General features: G+C 42.1%; 1 protein-coding gene and 1 pseudogene across 1 annotated transcript; one reads left to right on the top strand and one right to left on the bottom strand.

Annotated features, from left to right (window-relative positions):
• Positions 1-1,574: 1,574 nt before the first annotated feature.
• Positions 1,575-1,736, bottom strand: LOC133750148 (U2 spliceosomal RNA; annotated as a pseudogene).
• A 1,911-nt stretch (positions 1,737-3,647) lies between these two features.
• On the top strand, positions 3,648-9,353 carry LOC133749328 (zinc finger protein 3-like). Its single transcript, XM_062178515.1, has 3 exons — positions 3,648-3,951; positions 6,974-7,164; positions 9,141-9,353. Exons 1-3 carry the CDS (start codon positions 3,648-3,650, stop codon positions 9,351-9,353), a joined length of 708 nt encoding a protein of 235 aa, XP_062034499.1.
• Positions 9,354-21,895: the final 12,542 nt, after the last annotated feature.

Here is a 21,895-nt window from a genome sequence, read left to right as displayed (position 1 = left end):
AGAAGCTGAAAAACTTATCTTCCTCTCAAATGAATTAATGAATGAACAAGTAATAATAGGCTGTTGTGCTGTGGATGGTAGCACTCTCTGCCTTTCTCTTTCTTGATCATTCTCTGATTCTCAAATAAGTAAATGAGACAGTTATAAATGATAACCATGAGCAAGCCTTTGTAATGTGATATCGCAAGTCATGAAGCTAAGCAGGACCCAACACAGACACTTGGAAATGAGTATTCCTAGAACTCACAAACAGAGCAAGGATAAGACTGAGTCAAACCATTGGTTCATATTGAAGGATTCAGATTTGTTTAGAAGTGAAATTTCAAGTTTGTATTCTCCATTGATTTTATAAGATTTTGTTTATTTATTTGAGAGTTAGAGTTACAGACAGAGGGAGAGACAAGAGAGAAAGGTCTTCCATCCACTAGTTCATTCTCCAAATGCCCACTATGGTTGGAGATGAGCCAATCCTAAGTCAGAAGCTTCTTCTGGGTCTCAGATGTGGGTGTAGGGGCCCAAGCACTTGTGCCATCTTCCATTGCTCTCCTAGGTCATTAGCAGAGAGCTGAATTGAAAGAGGAGCACCCAGGGCATGAACTTGCACCCAAATGGGATGCTGGTACTGCAGACAGAAGCTTAGCCTAGTACTTCACAGCACCAAACTCTCATTTTATTTTTTAAATGAGTAAATTTAGTTTTTACAAAGGCCTTTATTTTATTTGAAAGGGTGATTTACAGAGAGAGAGAGACAGAGATCTTCCATCTACTAGTTCAAGCCCCAAATGGCCACAACAACTATGGCTGGGTCAGGCTGAATCAGGTGCCTAGAACTCCATTCAAGACTTCCACATGGATAGCAGGTCCCTGGGATCTTGGATCATCTTCTACAGCTTTTCCCAAGTCCATTAGCAAGAGCTGTGTTGAAAGTAGAGTAGCCAACTCTAAGTGCAGATCTGTTTCTATGATATGATCCTGCCTAGGAGATAGACACATTGCTCTCGTAAGCATGTAACTGATCCATTTTTTCCATCTTCATAGTTGAAGAGAAGAACACACTAAGTTTTTTTAAGAAAAAAAGCTAGTGGAAAAGAGCAGGAAAAAAGCCTGATCGAAAGCACTTGCCTTAATACTCTAGCTAGGCTCTGGATAAATATTTTGACAAAATAATCCCCCACTTTTAAAAAAATATTTATTTTCATATTCTTGAAAGGTAGGGTGGCAGGATGAGATATTGTCATTTTTCACCAGATTCCTACAATAGCCACAGCTGGGCAAAGCAAAATCTTTGGGCCTGGAATTAAAATGTTATTAATATCTCCCACATAGGTGTATTAGTCTCAAGTTTGAGACATGTCTTACTTCTTTCCGGATGTGCATTAGCAAGAATCTGCATTTGAAGCAGATTAGCCAGGAATTCAGCACTCTGAGATGGGATGCAGTCATCCTAAGTGGTAGTTTAACAGACTATACCACCTAACTCACCCCCCATTTTTTAAAAGAAATATTAGAACTATTTCAGAAGTCAATATTGAACATCAGGCTACTTGTTGATGCAACTTATATTAATTTATTAAAGAAAGTCATATAAATATCATAAATATGTTTTAGTGATATGTTGAAATATTATGCAACTAGGATAGTATATTCATTGCCTTTGCACAAGCATTCCAGGAGAACAACTTAAATCGATAAGACAGATACTACACTTGATCTTAGCCATAAGGCTGAGAAGCGATCAGAAGAGTCACTTTTTCTATTTATGCTGCCCATAAAATGGATGACCTGATTGGAGCCAGCAATGGAATCAATCTTAAATAAAAGGCAAATTACAACTACGAACAACACTACATCAAATGATGTGAGAGTTGAATTAAGCAACACTTCTAAATTAAACTCAAGCCAAATTTCAAAACTGATCATAAAGAAGGAAAATTGTTCAGATATGAGACCTGGAAAATGTTAATATACTTCAGTATATATATCGCTGTAGTGAACTGAATGAGATATTGCTGGAGTAAAATCAGTTGCCCCTAATACACATATGAAATCTCTGCAATGCTGAGAGCATATTAGTAAGCATCACAATATTTAGACAGTGCATCAGCCTTTTGGATACAGTGGATAAGGGAAATCCAGCAATAGGGAGGTGAAACGCTATACATATGAGAAAGTTCAAAATGAATATGGGAAAACCTGTAATAAGCCATCTGTCATTGTTGACAAGACAGCTCATATAAACTAGATAAGTTTTGATAAGATATCCAACCTCACTAAACCTCAGCAAACATACATAGTAGACAAAGTCTGTGAGTCTATGGAGTCTGAAAAAACTCACATTTGTAAATCAGACCTTGTAACAACTAAAATACAAATGGGGGAAGAACCTTATGCATGTAACCAATGTGAGAAATGTTTCAGCTGTAAATCACTCCTTAGTTTTCATCAAAAATTTCACACAGAGGAGAAGCCCCACAGGTGCAATGAATGTGGAAAAGCCTTTTTCCAGAAGGCACATCTCATCAGGCATGAGCAAGTTCACATAACAGAAAAATCTTATAAATCTGATGAGTGTGGGGAATTCTTTCAGTGGGAGTCACTCCTCACAAAATATCTGAGAATTCTCACAGGAGGAAAACATGTTTGTAACAAATATGAAGTCTTTCTCAGAAGTCACAGCTCATAATGCATAAGAAAATTCACATAAGGGTGAAACCTTTTGAGTGTAATGAATGTATAAAATCCTTTCAGTGGAAGTCATCTCTCACTAAACATCAGAAAAATCACACAGGAAAAGAAACCTTATAAATGTAATAAATGTGGAAAAGCCTTTTGCTACAAGTCGGCCTTAACTGAACATCAAAAAATTCACACAGGGGAGAAACATGATTGTAATGAAGGTGGAAAAGCCTTTTACGGAAAGTCTGCCTTCTATAAACATCAAAGAATTCACACAGGGGAGAAACCTTATGAATGTAATGAGTGTGGAAAGACATTTCCGTATAAGACATTTCTCACTAAACATCTGAAAATCCACACAGGTGAGAAACTTTATGAATGTAATGAGTTCAGGAAAGTTTTTTATAGAAAGTCAAGCATAACTGATCATCAGAGAATTCACACAGAAGAGAAATCATATGAATGTAACAAGCCATTCTGTTGAATTCACTCTTCACCATTTTTTTTAAAGATTTATTTTGTTTATTTTGAAAGACAACGTTACAGAGAGAGGCAGAGACAGAGAGATAGGTCTTCCATTGATTGGTTCACTCCGCAGATGGCTACAATGGCCGGAGCTGCACCAATCTGAAGCCAGGTGCCAGGAGCTTCTTCTGGGTCTCCCACACAGGTACAGGGGCCATCTTCTACTGCTATCCCAGGTCATAGCAGAAAGCTGGATCAGAAGAACAGTAGCCGGCACTAGAACCAGAGCCCATATGGGATGTCAGCGCTTCCAGCCAGGGCTATAATCCGCTGCACCACAGTGCCGCCCCCTCACTAAGTATTTGGCAGTTCACACAAGGGAAAATCCTTATGAATGTACTGAATATAGAAAATAGTTTTTTATTCAGTCAGACCTCATTAGGCATGAGAAAATTCACACAGGGGAGAAACATGAATGTAATGAATGTGGAAAAGCATTTCATCAAATGTCAGTCTTAATTGACCATCAGGAATTTCACACAGGGAAGAAGCAGTATAGTTGTAATGAATGTGGAAAAGCTTTTTTGTGGAAGTCACTACTAACTATGCATCAAAGAATTCACACAAGAGAAAAGCCTTATGGATGTAATGAATGTGGAATGACCTTATGTTGGAAGACGCTCCTCACTAAACATCTCACAGTTCACCCAGGTGAGATACGTTACGAATGTAATGGATGTAGAAAACCCTTTTTCATGAAGTCAGACCTTGTTAGGCATGAGAGAATTCCCACAAAGAAGAAACATGATTGTAATGAATGTGGAGAAGCCTTTTACTAGAAGTCAAACCTTGTTAAACATCATATCACATAGGAGAGAAACCTTATGAATGTAGTAAATGTATGAAAGCCTTTTTAATAAACTCAGCCCTCAGGAGTCATGAGAGAATCCACAAAGTGGAGAAGCTTTATGAATGTAATAAGCCTAGAAAGACTTTCTATTGGAAATCAGTCCTAACTAGGCATATGAAAATTCACAGTGAGGGAAATTTATAAATGTAAGGAGTGCAGAAAAGTTTTTTCACTGAGATGCCCTCATTAGGCATGAGATAACTCATACAGGGAGAGAAACCTTATGAATGTAACAAGTGTGGAATTTTCTTTTTTTTTTTTTTTTGAAATCAGTTCTTATCAAACATCCAAGAATTCACACTGAGTAAAATAATGAATGTGGCAAAGCCTCTTTCCAGAGGTTCAGAAACCCTTGCTGGAAGTCACATCTTAGCAGAATTCACACAAGGGGATAACACAGGCAGACACTATGTATTTGTTGTTAAATGTCTATCCTCTTTTCTTGGACTTCGCATTAAGATTTTGCCCACCTCTTATTGTTAGAGAAGCAATGTAACTGAGCTCAGCTTGAGTTCTGATTTTTGTTTTAAAAAAAAGTGTTGACTGTATAACACATGTTTGAAGTATCTTTTTTATTTTTTTACAGATAGAGTTACACAGTGAGAGAGAGAGAGAGAGAGAGAGAGAGAGACAGAAAGGTCTTCCTTCCGTTGGTTTGCCCCCAAAATGGCTGCTATGGCTGGCATGCTGCACTGATCCGAAGCCAGGAGACAGGTGCTTCTTCCTGGTCTCCCATGCAGGTGCAGGGGTCCAAGCACTTGAGACATCTTCCACTGCCTTCCTGGGCCACAGCAGAGAGCTAGACTGAAAGAGGAGCAGCCAGGACTAGAACCCAGCGCCCATATGGGATGCCAGTGCTGCAGGCGGAGGATTAACCAAGTGAGCCACGGTGCCAGCCCCTGAAATATCTTGATCTTTTGCAAAGTTGCTATTTGGTATAACTGTTTTGTTGTCTTACTGTGGTTTCTCCACCATATTAATCTAGATCATAAATGTGACTACAGGGATGTCACCTGACTCATGTACACATACTGTTCTGCCAACCATGCACAACAAATATTTTATCTAGTGTAAAAAATGAGTCTGGTGAACTCTATGGTCATGAGAATCACACACAACTGCATGTAGGGCTAAACTTAGCCACACTATCAAATATTCTATACAGTGAAGAGAAATCTGAGCAGAATAATCTATCGGCCTAAAGTTTATGTGGTTTTTGGAATTAATTTTGTGCAAGTTTTTACTTTTTCTTTAGCATTTTGGATTATGTATATTACACAGTTGAAGTGGGTTAACCCTGCTTTTAATTGAATTCTCACTTGACTCAGTTCATGTGGCATGGTTCAAACTTTTTATTTATTTCATTGAGCTACTTAGAGATATTTGTATATAAATATAATAATGTCTGATACTAACAGATTTACCTTGTTTTTAGCATATTTGTTTAGGTATCATTTTGCTCTTTTGAGGTTATCCTTAATTTTATTGAACATTTTTGTAAACTTCCTTTCCCTAACTGCAAAGTTCTTTCTGTATTCTGCCTTTTTGTATTTGCATTCATATCAGATCACAGCACATGCTCAGTCAAGATGGACCCTTCATCCATATAACACGGCCATTCCTAGGTGATCTAACTAGAAATGTGATCATGGATGCTCTAGTGTAGATTTTTTTACTTTCCTACTTCCTTTCCAAAGATAGTTACAAATCACTCCTGCCTCCAGTGCAAGTGCTAGTGGTGTGAAGCTGACCACACATAAATGGATAAACAAAAACATAAAGGGAAATGAATGCTTAGCTGCATTTTATTGATAGTGTAACCCAAGCAAAGGCAATGTTGTCATCCTTATCCCAAAAAATTTTGACAGTAAGATGAAATATTTTTAGAGACAGAAAGCGCAATTCGAATAAAGGATTAAATCTTTTAGAGTGATCAAACATTTTCAAATGTTCTTCCCAACTTGGCCTTATATATTTTGTGAAAATCAAACTGCAGGAGCAGGAGACATTCACCTCTCCAAATGATTGAGAAAACAACTGAGGTGTAGAATGAAAGTAAGACCGAAAACAGAAGTAGTCAGTGGATTTTGAAACCTCTCGATTATTAGATTATTTGCATTCAAGAAAGAATAGCCCCATTACTGAATTTTGTTGATGTTTTTCAGTTAGGAACACAGTTGGGAAGCATAATTATCCCACCATGAAGAAGTGAAATTCCAAGCTGGAAGAACATATGAGAACTTTCCAAAGCCTAAGCTGTGCACATCCCAGGAGAAAAATCAGGGTCCATCTAAAATCCAAACTATCCAATCCCACCCTGGAGCTTTATAGCATGGGAACCTGTTCCAGGCTGTTATAACTTCTTCACTGCATTCAGAATCTCCTGTAGGCTTAGAATTAGACTCCCTAGGTACCAAAGTGGACGTAAAGAGAGAAGTGTGCAGCTGTAGCCAGGCTTACAGAGAAAATCACCACATGGCCTCCTTCTGGTCCCTAGTTCCTGTATCTACAAAGCTTGGCAGTGAAGTCAGGAGAATGGAGAGTGATTAGGGATATTATTCAGTGTACATGCCAATCAAATTGTGTCTGAAGGCGTAGCCCAAGCCTTACATATCTTGTCTAGGTTATGAATCTGATCTTTGTCATGATATGGAGTTGATTTGTTCCTTATTATTGGAGCATATGTCTATAGGGGCTCCTTTGCTGGTTGCAATAATGTATGCAACTGCTCATGTGACTACTTGGGGACTTACATTCCTTAACTCTCTTACTAATCAAGGAATATTGCAGTTTCCTTCTGGACCCCTTGGTTTCCCCTGCATCTCTAGAACAAATATGGAGTTGATTTTGCTAATGGAAGTAGTATACACCTTTCCCTCTGTCCCAAGTCTCAATTATTCTGCCATAAATTATTATATTCAGATAGGCTCACTACTTACAAGAGTGGACTGGTAAACTACAAATTCCTTGACCCACCAGTAGATGGGCAGAATATGTTTGGTCATGGGAACTGGGTGATGATGGAAAAGAATATTCCTGAGCTCACTGTAGTAGCATACATGTGCATCAGAGACAACATGCATGTCTCAGAGACATCCAGAGCAGTGGCAGAAGTAAGTTGCAGGGGTCTGCGCTGTGGCATAGTAAGCTAAATGTCCACTTGCAGAACCAGCATCCCATATGGAGCACTGATTTGTGTACTGGCTGCTCCTCTTGGAATCCAGCTCTCTACTGATGGCCTGGGAAAGCAGTAGAAGATAGCCCAAGTGCTTCTGCCTCTGCACCTGCATGGAAGACCTGAAAAAAGCTCCTGGCACCTGGCTTTCAATTGGCTCAGCTCTAGCTGTTGCAACCATTTGTGGAGTGAAGCAGTGGATAAAAGACCCTTCTCTGTCTATAATTCTACCTCTCAAATATATAAATAAACAAAAGAAAGTTTCTAAAATGGGAGTGACTCAGGGAACTGGGGTTAGCCACTAGTCCAGGGCCCCAGAGTGGCTTTCAGAATCCCAGCAACACTGAATCAGATCTACTCCAGGAGCAGCCCAAACCTCAGGAGCAGGGCTTCAGAGAATCCAGGTGAAATCCTGACACTAGGAAGGGTCCTCTGCACACAGCCCCAGGAAACAATGCCCACCAGGTAGAACATGCCCGCCATCTCCTCTCAGGAAAGGGGTAATCCCTGATTTGCCCTGGAAACAAAGGACCACCTGGGTGCCCCCTGTGACACGGGAGGCCCACATCTCTTCTGTTGGCCGTAGTTATTCCTGATTTGGTTATTGAGAGCACCCGTTGGCTCGGGCATCCCCACACGCTGCCTCCTGGTCTACCCATGTCTCCCACATGGCAGGAATCCACCTTTCCCTCCATGAAGCTGGAACCTACCATGCAGTTGGTGAATGAGAAGTTGTAGCAGGCGCTACACGTCCTCTTGTCCACGATGCCCAAGGATGCCATCTGCAGCACATTGGGCTTGCTGGCTGCAGATCAGGGCCACCAACTACCCAGAATCCGGTGCCTAACGGGGAGGTGGCTGGGCTCAAAGAGCAGACTTGCTGCAGACAGACTGGATGTTGTTGTTGAATACCAGGAGCCCAGCCACCTCCAACATGGACAGGTTGAAGTCCAAGGCGCTGGGGTCCTACTGGGGATGTAGCACCACCCTGCACAGCTCGATCTTCACTGGGCTGCTGCCCATGCCCAGCAGAAATGCTGTGCCCAGGTGAGCCCACACTTGCTCCACCATTGTGCTGGGAGACAGACTCCTCAGAGGCTGTCCCACCCCTGGAAGCCAGGAAGATCCCAGGGTGGGGAGACCAGGGAGTAGGAAGGGGCTACTTGAGGTTCATTCTCTCTGACAGCCATCTTTGCTGCAGGAGTGCCCAGTGAAGGGGGAGGGAGGAAGGGAGCTCTCCCTTTCCTATTGAAGGACCCTTATGGGGGAGAGGGATAAGAAACTAGGCCTGGGCAGATATCAGGGGCTTCTTAAGAGGTTAGATGTTCCCCAGGGTCCAGCGGGCACGTTCTCTGGGAAGAAAAACTCTATCCCCTTTAGAGAACCTCTAGGCATGCCCAGAGCAGAGCTGCCACTCCCCTTCGGAGAGTCTCAGTACTCTCCTCAGCATTCTCCTCAGCTGGTTCCCTCAGCACTCTCCTCAGCATTCTCTTCAGCTGGTTCCCTCAGCACTCTCCTCAGCATTCTCCTCAGCTGGTTCCCTCAGCACTCTCCTCAGCACTTTCCGGTATGCTAATTGTCCCTCCGAACCGGCCAATCCCATATGCTAATTTGTTGACTATATAACCTGTGTGAAACTGCCGCTCAGGGCTCCTCACCGCCTTAGGTGGGGGCCCGTTTGCGCAAACGTACAATAAATACCTCATGCTTTTTGCATCAACTGGTCTGGAGTCTGGATTTTTGGGCGTCCTCTCGAGCAAGTGGGCATCTCTACAACTGAGAGGTCCAACACTATCAGCCCCTCTTCATGTGCCAAAGTCTTGGTATCTCCCCATCCCCTGCCCTGTCCTGTCAGCTCCTAATCATCTGTCAATGCATTGGTGCCCCATCCACCTCCTTCACCCCATCCATCAGCCCTTATTCATCCGCATGTATTGGGAGCAGCAGTGTTTGATGGGTGGGGACCCTCTCCTGGGAGTGGGGGCTTACTTGTTGAATAAGTGGGTGGTGGTCAGCAGCCAGCACTCGCCCACCACGGTGGCCCTGCAGAAGTGTCCCAAGGCCTCTGGCAGGCAGGTCTACCAGGGCACCTCACCAGCACCGCACACAGCCTGCCCACGCTCCTAGTGGGCTTCTCCATGACAAGCCTGGCTCCACGATCGGCAGTGGGGCAGGAACAGAGAGAAAGGTCTGGACATCTTGGCCTGCTCAGAACATGATAGGACACAGCCAGGTCAACACTAGCCTCGGGGAAGGGAAGTGACTCCTGATGGGCATCCACACCAAAACCTAAGAAAGATGCAAAGAGAGGGGACCTGCCATGTCCCAGAGCTAGTAAAGCCAACTGAGATGCTGGAATCCCACAGACACACTGGTTCAAGTCCCAGCTGCCCCACTTCCAATCCAGCTCCCAGATAATGTACCTGGGAAGGCAGCAGAGGATGGCCCAAGTGCTTTCGCCCCTGCACCTACGTGGGAGACCCGGTATTTGGCTTTGGCTTGGCCCAGCACTGGCTATGATGGGCATTTGAGAGTGAACCAGTGGATAGGAGATCTCTCTCTCTCTTTCTCTTTCTCTCTCTCTCTCTCACTAACTCTACCTTTCAAAATAAATCCACCTTAAAAAATGGCTCAGAGGTCTAAAAGGTCTTCCTTTTGCCTTCTGGTTCACCCCCAATGGCCGCTGCAGCTGGCGCACTGCACTGATTCGAAGCCAGGAGCCAGGTGCTTCTCCTGGTCTCCCATGCGGGTGCAGGGCCCAAGCACTTGGGCCATCCTCCACTGCCTTCCTGGGCTACAGCAGAGAGCCAGACAGGAAGAAGAGTGACCAGGACAAAATTCAGCACCCTGACCGGCACTAGAACCCAGTGTGTCAGCGCCGCAGGTGGAGGAATAGCCTATTGAGCCATGGCGCCAGCCAATAAATAAATCTTTTAAAAAAAAATCTGGATACAATGTTCCAGAACTCCCAGGAAAATCAAAAAACTGCTCATGGAAATTAATCAAAATTTGTTACATAAGGCTACATAAATTGCCAAAACTTATGAATTTCCATTCTTTTGTTTTAAATATTGCTGGATCTGTATTTAAATGTTTCCTCCTCTAGGTTAGAGGTCTCCCTCTTATGGCTTCTATTGTACTCTTTGCTTTGGGACAGGTTTGTAAACAGATGACAGTATTTGCTTCTCCCTCTGCTTAATTTTTCTAAAATCTAAAACTTTTCCAGGGCATTTTAGATTCTTATGACAATATGATTTTGTTCACATGACTGCAGTAAAAATCTGTTCTCCTATAACAAGTTATAGTTACAAACATTAGCATATGTATATGATAAAACAACTCTTGTTAATATACATAATACAAATAGCCAACCAACCAACTAAAACACACCTTCTTTTAAAATGTGATTGCTTGGTGGCCAGTGCCATGGCTCACTAGGCTAATCCTCCGCCTGTGGCGCCAGCACCCTGGGTTCTAGTCCCAGCGCTGGGTACTAGTCTCGGTTGCTCCTCTTCTAGTCCAGCTCTCTGCTGTGGCCTGGGAGGGCAGTGGAGGATGGCCCAAGTGCTTGGGTCCCTGCACCCGCATGGGAGACCAGGAGTAACTATCCCGGCTCCTGGCTTTGGATTGGCGCAGCGCTGGCTGTAGTGGCCATTAGGGAAGTGAACCAATGGAAGGAAGAACTTTCTCTCTCTCTCTCTCTCTCACTGTCTAACTCTGCCTGGCAAAAAAAAAAAATCGATTGCTAACTGCTTCAAGCTTGTTAACACTGAGTGTTTTCTAGGTCTGAGATTGCTGGATACTCTTGTTCATTATTTGTTCTTTTTGGTTTGTTATTTATTTTCCATTTTGAGCTTTGTGCTTAATGACTGTCAAAATTCTACAGAAGTACAATTTCTAACAAAGTGATGCAGGCCCAGCACTTGGAGAAGATGACTTGTGTCTACAGAACAGATAAAGTGAAGTGTAAAAATGACCATCATGTATAGTAGCCTAATAATCACTCCTTCTAAAACCTCTTTGTTGTTTAAATATGTCTGAAAGGGTTTTTTGGCATTGATCCCTGGTCATAAAGTATTTATTTCCCTACATGGGACTGGGTCAACAACCTTGTCAAACCTGAGCTAGCAATAAGGGAGAAATAAAACCTAGCCACAGATGGTTGATCATAATAAAATTGTTTTTTAAAATATGGTTGATCAGGGATGTGCTCAGAAAAGAATCTTAATCAGGAAAGAATAAAAATCAAGATGAAGTCAACCCTAAACAAAATTATAGCCAAGAGATTGTGAAGGAAGAATTCACATGCATGGTTGCTGATAACTGCCCATGTTAAAACAATTCCCAAAAGTACTCTAAATGCCTTTGGCATCACTCAAGGGCAAACTAAATTGGGTCCATTGAGCATCTGGTTAACAAAAAAGCTTTAAACATTTTAAGTCTACAAAAATCCCGAAAATATAACACATGGAATGGATAATAAAATGGCCTTAGACTATATTCTTGCCTCAACAGGGGTGCTTATGTAGTCCTGTGCCACTGCTTTAACCCTGTGGTGTGTATGTCAATAACTTTAGATATTTTATAATGGGTTAGTCACATTTTGCGTACTGTGGCCTGGATGAAAAGTATCTAGCAACAAGTACTGCTGAGTAGACAAGGGGGATGTGAACCCTGGCTGTGGTCACTCCTATGTCCTCTGCTATAAATATTCTATATCTCACTCCTGACTCTACTCTTTGACCCAGACATCATAAACTGCCTTACTGACTTCATTTCCTCGCATCTAGAATCAATCAAGGCTTCAGATGGTCATACAAATGAGGCCTCACATGCCAAATTCATTTTATAGGATACCCCTGCACAGACTTCTGGTCCCTCTCCTGCTCCACATTAATCTTCAGAACAATCTCACAGAAGACAATCCTTCCTGTAATGGGCACACAGTTAGACTTTGAGAGGTAACAATATTATCTCTCAACATCATCCATTTCCAGCATGAAGCTGCCAATGAAGTTGCCATCCATGGTCCATAATAGAAGTTAGAGCTGTTGCTCCAGAGTGGGGATTGATGGAAATAGGGAACAGTTAGTTTTAATTCAGGAAGAGGGATAACTAGCCAGGGACAAAGTGCCTGTGGACAGAAAAGGCAGGTGGATTGATAATTAATAGGGTACTAGGAGGCTGTGGATGAAAGCCTGGAACTACCAATTAACAAGGTAAAGGATGAAACCTTAGGATAACAAGCTAAGTTGGGGATGGAGACACCTGAGACCATAGACTTGAAATTGAAGGAATGGGTGATACAAAGGCAAGCGGAGCTCACAGCATGACACATACTTTTTTTTTTTCTTTGATGAACACTTTCCTTTAAAACTCTGTAAAATCCCAGATCACTTCCTTTAATTTGTTTTTTCTGCTGAAGAAGCCGCTGCTGGCTGCTTTTCCTGGGAGTCTTCTCTCTGCTCCCTCCAAATGCTCCTTTCAGAAGGTCCTTCTTGCTATGCCACTTGACTGTGAGAATTGCCTCTGTTCCTGAAATCAAACTTTGTTTACTCTTTGCTGACTCTTCTGTGTTCATCTTTTCATTTTTCATCAAGTACAAGAGAAGGAGCTGGAAAAGCTGGAACTAAAAACACCTGCATTACATGCCTGTTGATCTCTGGATGCCTGACCTCTTTATTTCTACACTAAAGGCTTCCTATAGAAGTTTTACAATATGAGTAAAATCAAGTGAGAATGGTAGATGTGCAAGCAAGAAGAACCTGGCCATCAGTATGTTGCCAATGGTGGGGGAGGGATATGGTACATGAGAGGTCTTCAAAAAGTTCACTAAAAAGATGTATTATGGAAAAACATTTTCATTTTTCTGTAAACTTTTTGAAGTATCCTTGGATATAGTTGTTATGTTTTAGTATTTTACCACTCAAAGAAGGTGAGGAGGTGGCTAGTTAAAATAGAAAAGTCTTTGTTCTATGGGGGACGGGATGGGGGGATAAAGACAGTGGGGTTGAAACTACTGGATGGATGCCAGGGGTTTAAAACCAGGCTTCATTATATTTGAGCATCCAGCAGAGTCATTTCTTAAGCTGCTTGTTGTGGGAGGTGCAGAGCACCACAAGAACCTTGATAAAATGGGTGGAGGATGTGTAGAAAGGCTCCTTGGGGAAGTTTACAGTGCATTGTCTTATAAGTTTGGAAGGTCCTGGGTGAGGGACTTTCCTGAGCAATAAACATTCCACTAATCTTTAGGTTGTCTGTGTCCAGCTTCATGGGACCTGGGGATTCAGATTTAGTGAACTAATGGGTTCTATCAGGCCTCTGTCCTAATAGGTTCTAACAAATCCAGCATTTTTGTGATACATATACAGAAAGAAAAAATTAAAAAAAAAAACTGGTGTTACATAAACAAGAGCCCTGGGTGAGGGAGAATGAGGGAATGCAATGCCCTCAGTCTCCCTGGCTACTTCCTGCTAAGAAGGGCCATAGTTAGGGGAGTGGCTCCTCTCTTTCTCAGCTGCAGCAGTGGTTGGAATTAAGCACTTTTTAGAAGAAGGGTAATGTTGATGTGAGTCTGAGTGACATTCTGGACCATTGAATGAAAGAATCATTGTAATAACTGAAGGATGCCTGGCCCTAGATAAACAAGAAGAAGAATCACTATGCACAGATGAGAAGAGACAAAGGCCAAGGTAGAAAGGAGAGCTTTTGGAACCAGTTGTTTCAAGAGTTGGATATCCATTGTTGAATTCTGGGTACTATGTCAGCTTTCAAGTAGCATCACAAACAAGAATAGATTGATTCATATAAAAGCAATGTTCTTCTTCTAAAAATGAGTAGAGATCCTCTTTTTCTATTGTTAGGCCTATGCTCTGTTGATTTTGCAAGGTCATTGTTGCTAAGGACTCAGCTTGATTTTGAACCTTAAGCAGATCTTGAGATATCTTTTTTTTAATGTTATTTATTTATTTTTTTGACAGGCAGAGTTAGACAGTGAGAGAGAGAGACAGAGAGAAAGGTCTTCCTTTTTCCATTGGTTCACCCCCCAAGTGGCCGCTATAGCCGGTGCATTATGGCCGGCACGCTGCGCTGATCCGAAGCCAGGAGCCAGGTGCTTCCTCCTGGTCTCCCATGTGGGTGCAGGGCCCAATGACCTGAGCCATCCTCCAATGCACTCCCAGGCCACAGAAGAGAACTGGGCTGAAAGTGGAGCAACTGGAACAGAATCCGGCGCCCCAATTGGGACTAGGACCCAGGTGCTGGCGCTGCAGGCGGAGGATTAGTCTAGTGAGCCGTGGCACTGGCCAGAGATATCTTATATAGGTTATCTTACATAACTTCAGAAAGGGCCTGGTAGTAGAAGAGGGATGCATTAAGTCTTGTTGCCTATCCCCAGTGCAGTTCCTAAGATGGCTAGGAGGAGAATTATAGGGATAATCTTTTGTGGTGAATATTCTTGCTTAAATTGGTTATTAGGAGCCACATTCACGTTGAGAGACAGAAAGGTAAGAGTACAAGTTCCAGTCCAGTTAGCAGGGAGGCAAAGATTAGTGTTGTTCCCACAAAGGAAGAAAATCCCCTGTTTATGTAAGCAAGTAGTTAGATGGAAAACAGATGTTGAAATACCTAAGTTCCTCATGCTATACTTGGCTCATTCTCCTCATGAGAATACCTGCTAGTAGGGCAGCTGTGAGAGATTCTAAGGCATTGTTAGGGTTAACTTGAACTGCTCCTGATGTTTTATTTTCATAGAAAATAAAATATTTGCTTGTATTTATAAGGAACAGGGAGAAGGTGAGACTGAGTGTACATTCTACATGTTGTGCAGCAACAAAATACTCCATGGTGAATGGGCAGCAGGGAGGCAGGCAGTGACCAAGAAAAGCAGCATGAACATCACCTGTAGTTGTTAGGGCAGAGAAAAAGTAGAACAAGTTAACCAGGTGATAAAATACTCTGGAATACACTTGATAGAATTACCCTGAAGAAAGTCCCACAGGAAAATGAAAAGTTTTTTTTTTTAATTGGATAAAAGCTAGCAGCTTTGAGAATGGTCAGAACAAGATAATGCACCTGTCGAACATCAGATTTGGGAGGGTCTTATGGATTTTTAAGCAGTCATCTCTTCAGAATCTTCAGTAATGGCAATGAAGTGAGAGGAGGAGGGTATCAGGGTTTGCAATTGCCACCTCTTCAGGTGCTCACCCCAGTTATCTTCCTGGGTCATGATGAATTTTTTTTGACAGGCAGAGTGGATAATGAGAGAGAGAGACAGAGAGAAAGGTCTTCCTTTTTGCCATTGGTTCACCCTCCAATGGCCGCTGCGGCCAGTGCATTATGCTGATCCGAAGCCAGGAGTCAGGTGCTTCTCCTGGTCTCCCATGCGGGTACAGGGCCCAAGGACTTGGGCCATCCTCCACTGCCTTCCCGGGCCATAGCAGAGAGCTGGCCTGGAAGAGGGGCAACCAGCATAGAATCCGGCGCCCAACCGGGACTAGAACCTGGTGTGCCGGTGCCACAAGGTGGAGGATTAGCCTGTTAAGCCACGGCACCGGCCCATGATGAATTTTAAATAGAGAAATGACACCATGTGGGAAAGCATGATATTTTAGCAGTTATGGTAGTTAAAGTGAACTGGGTTGGAGTGGTTTTGGGTTGAGGTTTTAATGGAAAGAGGCCTTTAAAAGATGTTTTTGTGAGGGTGTATGGGCCCTTCATTTTTATTTCTTCTTCCTATCTGGCACATTCCTGAATGGAGTATTTCCTGGATAAAGAATTGCTGAAATTTGTCCCAGGACTGTACAATTAACTTAATAGTTCTCTTTTTATAGAGTTGAGGGAAAGTTTTTCCTAAACCGCCCCTGGGAGAAGGTTGAGACTCTCCCATCAAGGTTGTGAGAGACAAGAGCAGTACTTTAAATTTGTAACTGCTGGTTCTAATAACTTTAGTGTAGGATGGAGGGATTTTCTGAGATGGCCCCCAAGGAAAGTACTGGAACTCGTCGTGACACAGTAGTGAAACAAGGGCAAGGCTTTTGATGATTTAACCACACAGAATTCCCATTTTTTTCTATATTTCAATCTCACACACATATGTTAATATCTGCCTAGCCAGTAATAGGAATGTACAGAGTGGAATTTACAGTCCTGTCTATAATGCTAACAAAGACCCTGGGCCATTTCTTCAATAGCAATGTGAGAATTCTTCAGTGAGGGCTGACAGGCTTTGTGATTCTTATCTGGGAGTCCTTCCACTCTCAAGGAAGTCTCAGTTCCAATTGCCAGGATTATGGCAGAGTGGATGGGACTTTTTTGGAAGCCAATATCTGCATGACAGCTATTTGATTCCCTGGCTTCTTGTATCAAAAAACTGGTGCTATTTTTGGAGTGGACTGGAATTGCTGGGTCTCCTTAATGGCAGATCACCACATAAAACAGCTTTTAATCCTTAGAGGTGATGAAACACGCCAACCATTTTGTGCCATCTATCTGTTTCTTAGGGTACTGCTTTTTTCTGGTTTTTTTTTTTTTTAGATTTATTTTATTTACTTCAAAGACAGAGTTACAGAGAGAGGTAGAGACAGAGAGAGAGGTCTTCCATTCACTGATTCATTCCTCAGATGGCCGCAATGGCTGGAGCTGTGCCGATCCAAACCTAGGAGCTTCTTCCAGGTCTCCCAGGTGGGTGCAGGAGCCCAAGGACTTGGGCCATCTTCCACTGCTATCCCAGGCCACAGCAGAGAGCTGGATCAGAAAAGAAGCAGCTGGGACTAGAACTGGCACCCATATGGATGCCAGCACTTCAGGCCAGGGCTTTTTGATTTTTTTTTTCCTCTAAAATGTCTTTGGCTGCCTAAAGAGAGTGTGGGACAGGGTTTTAAGTAAAGATGAAAATGTGATTGGGGCAGTTTAAACAGCTCCCTGGTCCCAGTACTGATCCAGCCACAGTCAGAAGCTGGGGATGCGAAAGTGACCCTGTTTCCCCTTACCATCTCAAAACCAAGCAATTTAAAACAAACTCTCAGCTAGCAATTTATAGATTCAATGTGATCCTGATAAAAATATGAACAACATTCTCAGATCTAGAAAAAATGATGCTGAAGTTCATATGGAAGCACAAGAGGCCTCAAATAGCTAAAGCAATCTTAAATAACAAAACCAAAGCTGGATGCATCACAATACCAGGTATCATGACATGATACAGGGCAGTTATAATCAAAATCGCTTTGTACTAGCACAAAAACAGATGGATAGACCAATGAAACAGAATAGAAACTCCAGAAATTAATCCACATATTTACAACCAACTTATCTTTGAAAAAGGATCAAAAATCAACCCCTGAAGCCAAGACAGCCTCTTCAACAAACAGTGCTGGGAAAATTGGATTTCCACATCACAAGTATGAAACAAGACCCCTATATCACACCTTACACAAAAATTCACTCAAAATGGATCAGAAACCTAAATCTATGATGTGATACCATCAAATTACTGGAGAATATTGGGAAACCCTATGAGACATTGGCATAGGGAAAGACTTCTTGGAAAAGAATCCAGAAGCACAGGCAGGCAAAGCCCAAATTAACAAGAGGGATTACATCAAACTGAGAAACTTCTGCACTGCAAAGAAGCATTCAGCGAAGTGAAGAGGCAACCAAGAAAATGGAAGAAAATACTGCAAACACTGCAACTGACAAAGGTTTAACTTCCAGAATTTATAAAGAGCTCAAGAAACAAACAACCTAATCAAAAAGTGGGCAAATGATCTGAACAGACATTTTTCAAGAGAAGAAATGCAGATGACCAATACACACTTCAAAATATGCTCAGGATTTTTGGGGCCAGCGCTGTGATGTAGTGAGCCAAGCCTTTCATTGCAGTGCTGGTATCCCATATCAGCCCTGGTTTATGTCTTGGCTTTCCTCTTCCAACCAGCTCTCTGCTATGGTCTGAGAAAGCAGTGGAAGATGGCCCAAATGCCTGGTGCCCTACATCTGTGTGGGAAACCCAGAAGAAACTCTTAGGTCTTGGCTTTGGATTGGACCAGCTGCAACCATTGCAGCCATTTAGGGAGTGAAGTAGCAGGTGGAACACCTTTCTCTCCCACTCGGTCTGTAACTCTACCTCTCAAATAATTAAATAAAATATTTAAAAACTCTCAGTATTTCTAGCCATCAGGAAAATGCAAAAGAAAACCACAATGAGATTTCACGTCACCCCAGTTAGAATGGTTCTTGTACAGAAATCAACAAACAACAAATGCTAATGGGGAGAAGGGTACCTTAATCCACTGTCAGTGGGAATGTAAACTGTTACAGCCACTGTGGAAGACAATATGGAGATATCTCATAAAGATAATATAGACCTACTATATGACCCAGCCATCCCATTCCTGGCAATTTATCCAAAGGAAATGAAATCAGCATATGGAAGAGTTATCTGTACCCCCATCTTCATTTCAGCTCAATTTACAATGGCTAAGATATGGCATCAACCCAGATTTTCATCAATTGAAGGCTGGATAAATAAACTATGGTTTATACACACTATAGAATACTACACAGTGGTAAAAAATGAAATCGTGTCATCTGAAACTACATGGATGCAACTGGAAAACATTATACTTAATGAAATAAGCCAGTCACAAAAATACAAATACCATAGTGTCTCTGTGATCTATAGTAACTAACAGAAGACTTAAAATGTAATCTATAGGAGTGAAACTGACACTTTGAGAAATGATGATTTTTGACAGCCCTTGCCTTGACTGCCAGGGAACAATGTTTTTCTTGTATGGTTGTTTTTTTCCTTTTCTCTTTTTTTCTTCATAGTAATCACTGAACTCTACTTAGTGTAGGCTAAATCTTATGAATATAAAATTAATTGAAAATTGATCTCTGTAAAATATTAGAATGGGAAAGGAAGAAGGAAGAGGAAGACAGGTGGGATCATGGGTGGGAAGGAGGTGGGTAGAAGAATAATCATGTTCTCAAATATGTATATATTGAATGTATGAATTTGTATACCTTAAAATAATTTTTGAAGATTTACTTATATTTGAAAGACAGAGTTATGGACAAGCAGAGAGAAAGGGGTGGAGGAGAGGTCTTCCATTCCCTGTTTCTTTCCCCAGATGGCTGCAATGCCTGGAGCTGTGCCAATCTGAAGCCAGGAGCCTGGAGCTTCTTCCAGATCTTCCACAGGGGCCCAAGGACTTGGGCCATCTTCTACTGCTTTTCCCAGCAGAGAGCTGGATCAGAAGTGGAACAGCCACACTTGAACCATTGCCCATATGGGATGCTGACACTGCAGGTGGTGGCTTTACCCACTACACCACAACACCAGCCCCAAACTAAAATAATGAAAAAAAAATTCAAGAAACTCAACAGGGGCTAGCAGTGCCACTTAAGTATCTCCAATTAGATTGACAGCTGATTTCTCATAAGAAACCCTACTGGCTAGTAGAGAACGAAGAGACAGTGTACAAGTCTTTAAAGAAAAAAAAGCTGTTAACACAAAATACTACTACCAGCAAAGCTCTCATTTATAACTGAAGGTGAAATAAAGAATTCTCCAGTGAACAGAAGTTAAAAGAATTTGTTAACACTCATCCAGCTTTATATATGATATTTAAGGATGTGGTACACAGAGATACAAAAAAAGATAGACATCATTATGAAAGAATATGAAAGCAGAAAATATTCTAAAATATCAGTACAAAGAAATCCAAAGCAAAAAATAGGAATATTTATGGAAAATGACAGGAAAAATTGTCACTTATCAAAAATATCCTTGAGGATAATGGCTTAAAATCTCCAATTAAAAGATACAAGCTGTACAAGAAGTACAACTCACCAACAAAGATACCCACAGAGTTAATATCAGATAAAATAGACTTGAATACAAACACTGCTAAAATAAACAAACAAGGTTATTATGTAATGATTAAGTGATCAATTCAAGAGGAAGATGTGACTAGAATAAATGTACATGCACTAAATGCTAGGGCACTTGCTGTTTAAAACAAATGTTAATGGATGTAAAGAGAGAATTAAGGCTCCAATACAATAATAATGGAGGACTTGAATACCCCTTTTACAGAAATGGACAGGTCAACTAAACAAAAAAAAAAAAAACAAAGAAACAACACTTTTGACCAAATGGATATAATTGATATCTACAGAACATTTCATCCTATGGCTACAGAATACATCTTCTTTTCATCAGTGCATGGAACTTTTTGCAGGATAAATCATGTAGTAGGCCATAAAGCAAGTGCCAAAGATTCAAGAAAATTGAAGTCAAACCATACATCTTTTCTGACCACAAAGGGATGAAGCTTGAAATTAATAATTTAAGAAATGATAGAAAAACATATGACACATGAAGACTGAATAACATGATCCTGGATGAATAATGGGTCACAGAAGAAATCAAAGGATTTTGAATTATTCCAATAAATGAATGAAGATGACAACAGAACATATCAGAACTCTGGGTTCTACATTGAGAAATTGAAGAGGATTTTAAGAATGATATAACGGCCGGTGCCATGGCTCAACAGGCTAATCCTCCGCCTAGCGGTGCCAGCACACCGGGTTCTAGTCCCGGTTGGGGTGCTGGATTCTGTCCCGGTTGCCCCTCTTCCAGGCCAGCTCTCTGCTATGGCCCGGGAAGGCAGTGGAGGATGGCCCAAGTTTTTGGGTCCTGCACCCCATGGGAGACCAGGATAAGCACCTGGCTCCTGCCTTCGGATCAGCATGGTGTGCCGGCTGCGGTGGCCATTGGAGGGTGAACCAACGGCAAAGGAAGACCTTTCTCTCTGTCTCTCTCTCTCTCACTGTCCTCTCTGCCTGTCAAAAAAAATGATATAACTTTTCATCACATTGACCTAAAAACAGAAGAATGAACCAAACCCAAAATTAGTAGGATGAGACATAATAAAAATTATACAGGAAGTGGATGACACTGTGTCACAAGGTTAAAGCCACAGCCTACAGAGTTTGCATCACATATAGGTGCTAGTTTGAGCACTACCTGATCCATTTTCAATCCAGCTCCCTGCTAATGAGCCTAGGAAAGTAGCATAGGGGGAATACAAATGTGTGGGCCCCTGCATCTACCTGAGAGCCTCAGAAGAAGCTCCAGGCTCCTGGCTTTGTCCTGGCTCAGTCTTGGCCATTGCAGCCATTTGGGGAATGAACCAGTGGATGAAAAACCTCTTTCTCTCTCTCTGTCTCTTTTTCTGAAACTCTTTCAGTTAAATAAAATAAATCCTCTTTAAAGATTAGAGAATAAATAAACTGAATTGAATCCAAAAAATGATACAAAAGAACAGTGCACTGAACAGCTGGGTTTTTTTTTGTGTGTGTGGGGGGGGGGAGCTTGGTGCTGTGGCATAGTGGGTAAAGCCACCGTCTACAGTACCAGCATCACATATGGGTGACACTTCACATGGAGGTTGCACCAATTCTGATTCAGCTCTCTGCTATGTCCTGGGAAAGCAGCAGAGGATGGCCCAAGTCCCTGGGCCTCTGCACCCACATGGGAGACCTGGAAGAAGCACCCAGCTCCTGCCTGTGGATCGGTACAGCTCTGGCCATTGTGGCCCACTGGGGAGTGAACCAGCAGATTGGAAGGCCTTTCTCTCTCTCTTTCTCTCTGCCTC

Source organism: Lepus europaeus, chromosome 20, assembly GCF_033115175.1.
Source record: "Lepus europaeus isolate LE1 chromosome 20, mLepTim1.pri, whole genome shotgun sequence".
Taxonomy (NCBI): Eukaryota; Metazoa; Chordata; class Mammalia; order Lagomorpha; family Leporidae; genus Lepus; species Lepus europaeus.
The sequence above is the reverse complement of the archived record's forward strand: the minus strand, read 5'-3'. Positions and strand labels throughout refer to the sequence as shown.